Source organism: Pempheris klunzingeri, chromosome 18 (assembly GCF_042242105.1).
Source record: "Pempheris klunzingeri isolate RE-2024b chromosome 18, fPemKlu1.hap1, whole genome shotgun sequence".
NCBI classification, from domain to species: Eukaryota; Metazoa; Chordata; class Actinopteri; order Acropomatiformes; family Pempheridae; genus Pempheris; species Pempheris klunzingeri.
In genome coordinates this window covers 773,283-785,061 of record NC_092029.1, presented here as the reverse complement: position 1 = coordinate 785,061, position 11,779 = coordinate 773,283, and the positions used below count along the sequence as shown (strand labels likewise).

The 11,779-nt window shown below is 47.6% G+C and overlaps 2 protein-coding genes and 1 non-coding gene across 3 annotated transcripts in view; 2 read left to right on the top strand and 1 right to left on the bottom strand.

The window, feature by feature from the left end:
* The window catches only part of LOC139217594 (NLR family CARD domain-containing protein 3-like), an 81,789-nt gene that overhangs the window by 61,423 nt on the left and 8,587 nt on the right, over nucleotides 1-11,779 (bottom strand). Inside the window, exon 9 of the mRNA XM_070848952.1 lies at nucleotides 10,282-11,171. Within this exon, the coding sequence (XP_070705053.1) occupies nucleotides 10,624-11,171 (548 nt within the window). The 3' untranslated portion in view covers nucleotides 10,282-10,623. Of the gene's footprint in view, nucleotides 11,172-11,779 lie in introns of the transcript that reaches the window.
* LOC139217608 (ribonucleoside-diphosphate reductase subunit M2-like) lies at nucleotides 5,321-9,459 on the top strand. The gene is made up of 10 exons (XM_070848977.1): nucleotides 5,321-5,691; nucleotides 5,781-5,849; nucleotides 6,461-6,613; nucleotides 6,719-6,835; nucleotides 7,170-7,303; nucleotides 7,468-7,562; nucleotides 7,652-7,785; nucleotides 7,860-7,964; nucleotides 8,037-8,150; nucleotides 8,883-9,459. Exons 1-10 carry the CDS (start codon nucleotides 5,602-5,604, stop codon nucleotides 9,033-9,035), a joined length of 1,164 nt encoding a protein of 387 aa, XP_070705078.1. The 5' UTR covers nucleotides 5,321-5,601; the 3' UTR covers nucleotides 9,036-9,459.
* LOC139218397 (small nucleolar RNA SNORD94) lies at nucleotides 8,196-8,334 on the top strand. Its single transcript, XR_011585666.1, has one exon. It is a non-coding gene; the product is annotated as a small nucleolar RNA SNORD94 (small nucleolar RNA).

Below are 11,779 nucleotides of genomic sequence, written 5' to 3'. Positions count from 1 at the left end.
CAAATGCAAACACTGTAAGAAAGTTAAATCCAGAACTGTGAATTAAAAACTGAGTTGGAGTTTGTGTGACTTGGAAATGTTCAGATTGATCTGTTTTCTGTTTGACCTTGTGTTTCTCTACAGGATCTGATCTCCCTTTTCACTCTCCTCTGTGTTCCTGATGAAGTCAAACTTTATTTCTTGCTAAAAACAAGAAACACTTACCCAGAATAAGCTACTCCGGTGCCAAACGGATGTCCGACTCCAGCCACAGCCGGACCGGGACCAAACGATGGACCTGTTTTTTTAATTACTATTATTTTTCCAGGTGAAGCGACTTGGATGTGAAGTTTCTCTCTTTCTGTGGACTAAAGAGAAGTGACTGTTACTGACTGACCCGAATCTTCAGGTTTTCATTTGATTCTGTCGACAAAAACTCAAAGCAGAAGACGCCTGCATAGCCGAGTTCATCGGCGAGTTTGGAGCGAAGCAGCAACACTGCCAGAGGGCCTGCTTTCACCGGGATTCAAACCCGAGGAAATTCACCGAAATGTCACTTGATTTCAGTGGAATCATTGGGATTAGTGGACTCAGCGTTGGCAAGCGAGCTAAGCTACTGAGCTACCAAGTCTGCTCACTGACTGTTAGCAAGCTTATTAGCTCAGACATCTTTATTTTCCTGCCTCAGAAAGATTTTTATTGAATACAATGAATGAATTAATGCCAGCGGAGATGAACCACATCTCTGAGCCGCTCTGTTCTCTAGAAACGATGTTAACGTGCAGCTAATCTACAACAGCAAATAAGTTTTGATGGAAACAAATCAGATGATGTTTTAACATAGAAATGTTTGTTAATGTTACTGGAAAGTTGCAAAAATGTTGAAACTAAACGTGAAGAATATTCACAGATAACATGTTTTTGTTTAAAGAATCTGATCTTGTAGCACAATGTTTGATTGTAGCATGATTAGCGGTGTCAGCTGAACTGTTAAACAGTGTGACAAATAGTTTAGATCCTGTTTGAATCGTTCCCTGAGTCTCACACAGGATGTTCGTTAGTTTAAAGATGATGTTAAAGTCTCAGTTTGTGGTGAAGACGGTAAAGAACCATTCAGTCTGGTGTCAGACCTGCTAGCTAGCGAGCTAACTCTGCTACGTCCCCGTGCTAACGTCCCTCATGTTCTCTGAGCTGCTGTGTTGGATCACAGACTCCTGGTCCTCTGAGGAAGGATCACAGACTCCTGGTCCCCTGATGAAGGATCACAGACTCCTGGTCCCCTGATGAAGGATCCCAGACTCTTGGTCCCCTGATGATGGATCACAGACTCCTGGTCCCCTGATGAAGGATCCCAGACTCCTGGTCCTCTGATGAAGGATCACAGACTCCTGGTCCCCTGATGAAGGATCACAGACTCCTGGTCCCCTGATGAAGGATCACAGACTCTTGGTCCTCTGAGGAAGGATCACAGACTCCTGGTCCCCTGATGAAGGATCCCAGACTCCTGGTCCTCTGATGAAGTATCACAGACTCTTGGTCCTCTGAGGAAGGATCACAGACTCCTGGTCCCCTGATGAAGGATCACAGACTCCTGGTCCCCTGATGAAGGATCAGACCCTCCACCTGCTGCTGGGACCACATCCTGGTACCAAACACACTCACAGCAGCTTTAGCGCCGCCGGCTAGCTGGACACCACGAGACCACGACAGGTCTGGGTGAGTCGACTGTCTGATGGAGGATTCTTCAACAGTTTCACCACAAACTGAGACTTTACTCACTTTAAAATCATCTTTTAAACTGTCGAACATCATGTGAGAGACTCAGGGAACGATTCAAACAGGATCTAAACTTTATTTGTCTCTCCCCGTTGACGACCGGACAGATTTCTACGGACATAATGGTCGCCCACCTTCTCCTCTTGATATATTTCACACCACAGCATCATTTTTAGGCGACAGGGCTGCTGTGGCCAGCTAGCGAATTAGCGGTTAGCTTGCCATCCGCACCACGTAGCTTTGAGAGATGTAGTCACCATGTTACCGAGACGTGGATTCCTTCTGCCGGTGTGAGCGGCCTTAACTCGGATGGATCCACCTGGAGCTCCAACGCTGTTCAAAACCATAAAAACTTTATTTGAAATTTGAATTATCCTTAGTTTGTTTTGTCCCATTAGAGGAGACATTTATTCTGAAGCTCAGACACACTTATACACTACATGCTGTAATTTATCCTTGGTTTCACTATTTGTTGCACAATATTTCCTCTAACGTGGCTCCGTAAACCTCCAAATAAACACACCGAATGTCTGTCAGGATTTTTAACTGATCTTCATGTTGGGACACAAATAACTAAAGTGAAATTAAAAAGAATATCCAAAAAAAGTCAACATTAAGAGACTGTAGTTTGTTACACTCAAGGATTCATTATTCAAAAAGTAACTGACAGATTAAACCGTAATGAAAGTGATTATTAGTTGTGTTTGAATAACAGTTAAAGAGTTAAAAGGGGTGAACGCTTTGTGGATAAACCTCAGGCCTTGTAGCTTTTATAGTCTTAAACTGTATTAACTGTCTAAAATATATAATCTCTATAACAGACTAACATCAGCTGTGAAGTGTCCACTGTAGTGAAAACTTCAACTAAATTGATTTTAATTGCGTCCGGGTCCTATTAACTTAAGTAGTTGTGATATATACACATGTAATTATCAGTAAATTAATGTACATAGTGAACAACTGAAGGCCTTATTGTCCCGACTGGTTTTCCACATTTTAAATTTCATTCTGTGTGAGATTAAAACGCCTTGACTTTAAATTTGACCCGGCAGCTGTCAGCGATGGGAGATTTAATTAAAACAACAAATGCCTTATTTTTTATTGTATTGATTTAACATACGATGTGTTTCCGCCCGGCAGTGACGCATGAAACTGAGATACTGAAAATAATTAGCAATATGTCGTCTTTTGCTGCTGCAGGGTCAAAAACACTGCATGTGATCTGAGGAACGCTCACCGGAGCACTGCCTGCTGGGAAATGTAGGCATGTAACCGACGCGGCGCAGCTTTAACGTTGCACTAAGTAACGTTGGATGAACCGCAGACGCCGGCGGCTGCAGGACTTTGTGACTCACTCGTCCTGGTGTGATGATTTATCTTAGTAACGGACACTGACATCAGTTTGTGAGAAACGAGCCGTCTGATTGGACAATTGATGACGTCCGGTCCGTGTGGCACTTTGCATTCAGTTATTAATAATAATAATCTTTTTTTTAAATGCACAGATTGTAGTTTTGTGCCAAGAAGTTCTCCTCTGTCTCCAGCTGTCACATAAACACCTGTGGATATCAATAAAACACACTTTCTTTTTTAAATAAAAAAAGAGACTCTTTGTAGTTGAAATCATCTCCAATATGGCCGACAGCTTTTAGGACTGTGAGGAAAATCATAACAAAAGGTCCCGTTTATCTTTTCTGATTTTTAAAAGACGTTTTAAAATAAAATCTATGAATAAGTTTCATTCCTTTCATTCAAAGTCATTGATAAGTTTCCAAAAAGTCCTACACGAGTTTCACCAATAGAAGTCTTCAGGATTTACGTAGATTAAATCTAAAAATCCTAAAGGAAAAAAATATCAGTTCTGACAGGATTTTCACAGAAAAATTTATATTGGCTCCAATAAAGACTTTTTAGACAATAAAGACTATTTATTTCTCTACTGGATTTTACATATTTTTTAAAAGACTTTCCAATAGGACTCATATTCTTTTATTTAATATCTAACTTGACTATGATGTTAAGGTATCAGACACCACTGCACTACAAATAGTTTGCAGAAAATACTTTAGAAAATGTCACGAAAGCCTCAGCATCCTGTCCTGTGATTGGCTCCTCCTGATTTCTGTTAGCCAATAAGAAATCACCACGTTAGAGGGCTTTTCAGTGCTGCGTCCTACAGGCGGTGTGGCTCCTTGGTCAGATCAGATTCTATACAGAATAGAATAGAATAGAGTTTCTGGGTCAATTTACAAAACAAAAGGTGCAGAATAAAAGTGAAAGCAGTGAAGAGAGTCTGCAGGGAAACTAGATACACATTATAATAATGAATTAGATAAGAAGCAGTGTTAAGTACTGAGGTGACCATGGGCATACTGCACATGATTCCTTAGAAGTTTGGGATAAACTCTTTGAGTTGTCCAGTTAAGGACTAATCTCCTGAATGTACTCACCATCTCCATGATGGTGTTCTTCTGTTTAATTGGATCAATGGCGATAAAAAGGAAAAACATCTTCTAACAGTACTTCAAGTTCTTGAAAACATAAAAACGTGATTGTTACTGCAAAACCATGTTCATCCAAACCGCTAGGGGGCGACGCTCGCTGTGACGTAACTTACAGGTTCTGTCGTCATCCTCCAAGCAGCCAATCATACCGCTCGCCCTGACAGTGACCCGGAAGCAGTTGCTGTGTAAGCGTCCATTACGGAGAAGAAATTCTCTTAATAACATCTGATGTTGGAGGGTAAAATGAAGCTAAAACTGTCGTTTCGGAGACCAAAACCTGAACGTTTAAAAGGTACAACACGTTCAGTTAACGAGGAGCAGAAAACCCCCAAATTATGTCGTTAAATCGGTGTTTACTATGTCGAAAGCGGCAAATTACCACCAAAACCCGGGATGTGTCCCTTTGTTTACTGACAGTTTGGGCTCTTTTCAGGATAAATCCACTGACAGCGGTTCTAGTTCTCACATCTAAAGACACACACGACCCGTTTAAAGGCAGAGTTATATCAATGTGTGGTAAAATGTGCTAGTTTGGCGCTAAATCGTCATGGTGACAGTAAACAACAGAAAGCGCGGCGGCGGGAAACAAACCAGGAATGAAGCCACATTAAAACACCGGAATAAGAGCTGTGAGACACAAAGACGGTCACAGTTAATATCTGTTTACACACATCCGGTCCAGCCTGAGGGGGTTTAAACCGGATCATTAACTCCGTGGACCGCTTGTGTTTACATGACAGTTTAACCGCCTTCAGACATTTGAACGCAAATGAAGCAGTTTGTATTAAACCGGTTAAATCTGTGGAGCTGATCTGTCAGTGCGGAAGTCAGTCTGACTTTGGGGGTTTCAGCGTCACTTGGACTTGATTAATCCGCTTCAGACACTTCAGCGTCTCATAAATGCGGGTTTTTGTTGCATAAACGCGGTTTTCCTGGTTTCGTAACGCCGCTCTGCTCCGTTTTGTAAGAAGAAGCCTTTTGAATTTCCCCGCAGCTGCTCGGTGGGCACGTGAGCGCGGCTCGCCACCTGATTGGCTCCGTCGCAGCGTCAGTTTAAAGAGCCGGCGCGAGCTGCGCTCCTATTGGCCGGCAGCGTTCTGGCGCCAAGATTCCAATAAAAGGCTCGCGGAGGGAAGGAGCCGCTTCAGTTTGTCTTCTTCTGCTCTTCTTCCACTCTGACTCCCTTTCCTCCCACTCTGACTCGCTTTTCTCCCACTCTGACTCCCTTTTCTCCCACTCTGACTCGCTTTTCTCCCACTCTGACTCCCTTTTCTCCCACTCTGACTCGCTCTTCTTCCACTCTGACTCCCTTTCCTCCCACTCTGACTCGCTTTCCTCCGCCATGCTCTCTGCTCGCGCTCCTCTGTCCGTGAAGGACGAGAACACCGTCAGCAGTCACATCAGCAACATGTCGCTGGACAAAGAAAACACGGTGAGGACCCAGCTGATCGATAGTCCGTGTGATCGATGAGCAGCAGCCGGTCTGCGGTCTCTGAGGGTTTCTGCTCTTCTGTCTTTCAGCCGCCGAGCCTGAGCTCCACCCGGATCCTGGCGACTAAAACGGCGCGGAAGCTGTTGGCCGATCCTGCGGTGAGTGAGTCCAGATGGACCGAAGCCTTCGGGCTTTTCTGTCCGTGTAACAGGCCGGTGGGCCGCGTCCGTGTCGGGGCCGCCGACCAGCACTTTGTCCGCTTTGTGGAGCTCTTGTGGCGCCTAAAATGTCGGTTGTGGCGCCAACACGGACGGTGGTCTGTTGCCGCCCATCATGGCGGCTTCTCACGTCTCTGTTCGGGGTCTGAATGTTGAAGGACTCTGGCTCGATTTCCTCAGATTTATTCTGAGCCAGCTGAAGGTGAATCTGGAGGATTTGTGCAGATCAGGTGAGTTTAAAGACGCCTTCAGGGTCTGGACTCTTTTTTTATTCTCATTTATTCAGAGACCTGGTCTGGATTCTCCACCAGACCCTGCAGCTCAGACCAGTCTGCACAGGATGCAGGAGCTGGTTTAGACAATGTCTCAGACTGCTCGTCTTCTTCCACCAGAAAAAGCAGCAGCAGCTCCCAGATCCTAGCTCTGGTTTCAGGCCCTGAACGCAGCACCAGGCCCTGAACGCAGCACCAGGCCCTGAACGCAGCACCAGGCCCTGCAGACACTTCGGCTGCTGAATGAGTCCTGAAGCTTCTCTGTGTTTTGTGTTTCAGCCCAAAGCCGTGAAGAAGAGCAGCAGGGAGGAGGAGGAGGAGGAGCCGCTGCTGAAGGAGAACCCTCGGCGCTTCGTCATCTTCCCCATCCAGTACCACGACATCTGGCAGATGTACAAGAAGGCCGAGGCGTCTTTCTGGACCGCGGAGGAGGTACGTGTGGTCCCCAGTCCGGCCTTCGGTCCAGAGCTGGTTCCAGCCGTGAGCTCCGGGTCTGACTGTGTGTGTGTGTGTGTGTGTGTGTGTGTGTGTGTTCAGGTGGACCTGTCCAAGGACCTGCAGCACTGGGAGTCTCTGAAGGACGAGGAGAGGTACTTCATCTCTCACGTGTTGGCTTTCTTCGCCGCCAGCGACGGCATCGTCAACGAGAACCTGGTGAGGCCACGCCCCCGTCGTTGTTCTCCCCTCTGATTGGTTCACAGGACAGGAAGCGGTGAGGTCGGTCTGCTGGTGCTTTCTACAGGGCGTCTGCTCACCAAGCGGCTCCGCTGTGTGAAACGTATGGAGCCGTTTGTCGTCTGATGATCAGGCGTTCGTTAGTTGATTGACAGCTTGTCAAGTTTCTGACCACCATGAAATTCTGCCTCTGTTTTCTGTGGAGTCACTTTCATAGTAACTTTCCTGTCGAGGCGCCGTGAACGTCCCTCTGGTGCGTTCACGGTCAGAGCCGGCGTCTGGCGTCTCACCTCGTTCTCCATGTGACCACCAGGTGGAGCGCTTCACGCAGGAAGTGCAGGTGACGGAGGCCCGCTGTTTCTACGGTTTCCAGATCGCCATGGAGAACATCCACTCGGAGATGTACAGCCTCCTGATCGACACCTACATCAGGGAGCCCAGAGAGAGGTGAGACCTGCTGGGATCCACTGACTGATCTATTGATGATCGATCAGGTTCAGTGATCAGAGTGTGAAGGAAGTGAAGCAGTCAGGTGAAAGTAGAGTTTCCTCTGAGGGTCGGAGGAGAAGCAGGAAGTAGGATGAACTGACGGTGCGTTCACTGACCCACAGAGAATACCTGTTCAACGCCATCGAGACTCTGCCGTGCGTGAAGAAGAAGGCCGACTGGGCCATAAACTGGATCGGCAACAAGGGCGCCAACTACGGTAAGGCTGCCCGGTGCCCCCCCCCCCCCCCTCCGTCGGCTCTATTGATCTTCTATCTGATATTGATGGTGACGCTGTGCTTCCTCCAGGAGAGCGCGTGGTGGCCTTCGCCGCCGTGGAGGGAATCTTCTTCTCTGGTTCCTTCGCCGCCATCTTCTGGCTGAAGAAACGAGGCCTGATGCCCGGCCTGACCTTCTCCAACGAGCTCATCAGCAGAGACGAGGTGACGCATCTATTGATCGATGAGGACCGGTTTCAGGTCTTGACCGGAGCCGGTCTAACTGTGTCTGCTTTCAGGGCCTCCACTGCGACTTCGCCTGCCTGATGTTCAAACACCTGGTGAACAAGCCGTCGGCACAAACCGTCACCGCCATCGTCAAGGACGCCGTGGCCATCGAGCAGGTGGGTGCGGCCGCTTCTGGTTCCCGTCCTCCGGTCGGCCGACGGTTTTAACGCCGTGTGTTTCTGCGGCAGGAGTTCCTGACGGAGTCTCTGCCGGTGAAGCTGATCGGGATGAACTGTGAGCTGATGAAGCAGTACATCGAGTTTGTGGCCGACAGGCTGATGCTGGAGCTCGGCTTCACCAAGGTAACCACGTCCCGGCGGGGGAGGGGTCCGAGGGGGGGGAGGAGGTCTGTGGTGATGAGAGGCGCAGGGGTACGGACCTCAGCCGCTGATGGGGGCTGAGTGCTGCTGCTGACGCTCCGATTGGAGGACGAGTGGTTCACCGACGGACCAACAGCAGCACGACACAGACGCCAGTCTGAACAGACCAGAGCAGCCGAACCAGAGCAGCCGAACCAGAGCAGAGCAGCCTGAACCAGACCAGAGCAGAGCAGCCAGACCAGAGCAGCCTGAACAGACCAGAGCAGCCTGAACAGACCAGAGCAGCCGAACCAGAGCAGCCGAACCTGAACAGAGCAGCATCATCAGATACTCAGATACAGAATCTGATTGGCTGAAGTAACGACACTACAGTCAAAGTCCAGATGGTGAAGAACAGATTAATATTATTGATCCTTCATGTGTTCATCAGTTTAATGACTTCATGTCCTGGAAGAACACTTGATTGATTATTGATCAGATTCAGTGTTGAGGTACTTTACTTCAGTAAAAGCAGTTTTTTCTTTCTTCACTAATTAGAAGTTATTTCAGTAAATTCTTATTATTTCAGTGTTTGCGACCAAAAGCTGGAGTCAAACATGAAAGTCTTCGTCTTCAGTTTTGTGATAAATGAGCGTTTTTCAGGTTCCAGAACAAACGGTCCTGAGAAAACAGGTGAAATGTCCCTTTAATGACCTGCGGTCTGGTTCTCTGCAGATCTACCGGGCGGAGAACCCCTTCGACTTCATGGAGAACATCTCTCTGGAGGGGAAGACCAACTTCTTTGAGAAGCGGGTGGGCGAGTACCAGAGGATGGGCGTCATGTCCGGCGCCGCCGACAACACCTTCAGGCTGGACGCCGACTTCTGAGGACCCCCCCCCCCCCCCCCACTCAGACTCACGGCTTCACTGCCGGCCCACACGGTCTCTACAGGTGGATGGACTCTGTATCTCAGGACGGCGGCTGGTCAGCTGACGGTCTGAAACAAGAACACTAATGATGATGATGATGATGATGGTGGAGGCTTTGGGCCAATCGCAGCGCAGCGCCGCAGCCTCCAGGCTCCCGGTCTGGACGGCTGCTCAGTCCGGGGTGGCGAGTTCACGCTGAGACGCCGTCGGCAGCCGACCGCGTGAAGTTTGGCTCAGAAGCTGCTTTGATGCTTTGGTTTTAACCTTTTAGTCCGTTCTTATCGAAGCTGCTTCGTCAGTACCTTTTTATGTTTTTAGCCTGTTTCCACTGTAAATTGTACATTCAGTCTTTGGTAATAAAGTTAAATGTCCTGAATGGAAAGAGCCTCGATTCTGTTCACGACCACACGTCCACTTCAGGGACGCTCAAACCTTCTTTCAAACCATCTCGGAGCAACGTTTCAGCCGACGTGTTCAGAAGCAGTGACGCTGATAAGAAGACGTGTTAAAGGAGGATTCACTGCTGTGGGCGGCAGCAGGAAAACTGGTTTGAGCCTCTTACAGGACAATATTTTAGTGTGTGTGCTGGATTTCTAACGGAGCGGAGAACCACATGTGAACGAGTCAGAACCAGATCAGTGTTGGTCAGTTAGCTAAACTGTTAGCCTGCTGGCTAACGGTATGAAGCAGTTTGTCGTCTGATGATCAGGCGTTCGTTAGTTGATTCACAGCCAACGCTGGTTTTTCTCCAAGTTTCTGACCACCATGAAATTCTGCCTCTGTTTTCTGTGGAGTCACTTTAATAATAATCAATAATCAGAAGCTTTGATCAGAAGACGTGATCTTCAGCATTAGCTGGACTTCACTTCTGCATCAGTGCTGTTAGTTCACTTTGTTCAATGTGGAGTTTCACTGAAGACTTTCTGTCAGCGACACAAACAGAAAGCTGCTGTTTGGTTTAGTTCACAGGAGCAGCTGAATGTTTCAGTGTGTTTAAACGTGTTCACTTTGATTTAGAAGGTTTCATGTCAGTCAGAAGCAGAGAAACCAGCAGGAAAACCTGGATTTAATTCATCGTCAACATGTTTTAAAGGAGACGTTCTGGAAAGTTTTACTGTCTGAACTTTTCTCTGCTGAAACACCTGCAGGTTTGTGTTGGTGGTTTGTGGAGACATGAGAGCAGAAGCTGAACGACACCAAAACATTTATTCTACCAACATTTTATTCAACGACAACATGGATCCTTCCAAGTGATCTCGTGTTTGATCCGGTGAGCCCACATTTTTACATCAACATCACAGCACAGGAGAAATAAAAGTACACTGTTGAGGAAAAAGTTCAAGAAACTAAAGAAAAGCCTTCAAAGATTTTCTCACATTCTCAGAAAACCAAGTTTTTAAAAGTGAAGTTGAAGTCCAACGCTGGAAAACTGTGAAACAGGTTTAACAAAACTTTATGTACAAACAAGACGTGAACAAAGACAGAGATGGAGTGTGTGTGTGTGTGTGTGTTACTGTGATTGTTAATATTCTGAGTGTTTCTGGTCCTACAGAGAACTCAGAGACACTGAGGACCCAGACCAGATCCTGATCCCAGCATACAGAGGCTCAGTGAAGGTGGTCCTGAAGGTGTGGAGGTGAATCAGAGAGTCAGAGGAGACTCTGTAGAAGGACAGAGAGCCGGCAGGACAGTCCAGGTACACTGCTACTGTACCAGAGGAGGGGAAGAAGGGGAAGGAGGAGGAGGAGGAGGTGGTTGTTTTTTTGTTATTGTGACAGACATAGTAACCAAGACCTGAACACTTCAGACTCCAGGACTGATCATTAAATCCAAACAAACAGTCCTTAGTGGTTCCACTCCTCTTGATTCCTCTGTAACTCACAGCTACATCCACCTCTCTTCTCCACTCCACCTCCCAGTAGCAGCGACCAGTCAGACCTTCTCTGCACAGCAGCTGAATACAGTAGTCCTTAAATCTCTCTGGATGATCAGGATATGGCTGCTTCTCCTCCTCCAGTGTCACCGTCCTGTTGTTGTCAGACAGTTTGAGGAATCCGTTCACTGTGTTTGTGTCCACTGAGAGTTCACAGGAATCTGATGGAGAGAAGAAGACACCAAACAGCAGCAGGTTATCAGCTGATCCAACTGTTGGCTTTGACTTTAGTTTATTCAGGGTCGAGCAGCTGGAGCCTCCTTCTTCTTCTTCTACACTGCGTGAACCGGTTCTGCTCAGTCACGGCTCAGGACTCAGCTGATGCAGAAGATCTGGTGATCAATGACTGATGACAGTTTGTGGGGCTGATTACATCATATTTAAATGTCAGGACACCTTCTGTGATCCGACCACCACAGAGAACATAGAACCACAGGAACTAGTGACCATATTTAGGAACTACAACTAGTGGAAAGATCCTCAGCACTGATTCATGAAGCCAGAGAACCACAGCAGGAGAACCAGGACCAGGATCCACAGGAACCAGAGAACCACAGCAGGAGAACCAGGACCAGGATCCACAGGAACCAGAGAACCACAGCAGGAGAACCAGGACCAGGATCCACAGGAACCAGAGAACCACAGAAGGAGAACCATGACCAGGATCCACAGGAACCAGAGAACCACAACAGGAGAACCAGGACCAGGATCCACAGGAACCAGAGAACCACAGCAGCAGGATCCACAGGAACCAGAGAACCACAGCAGC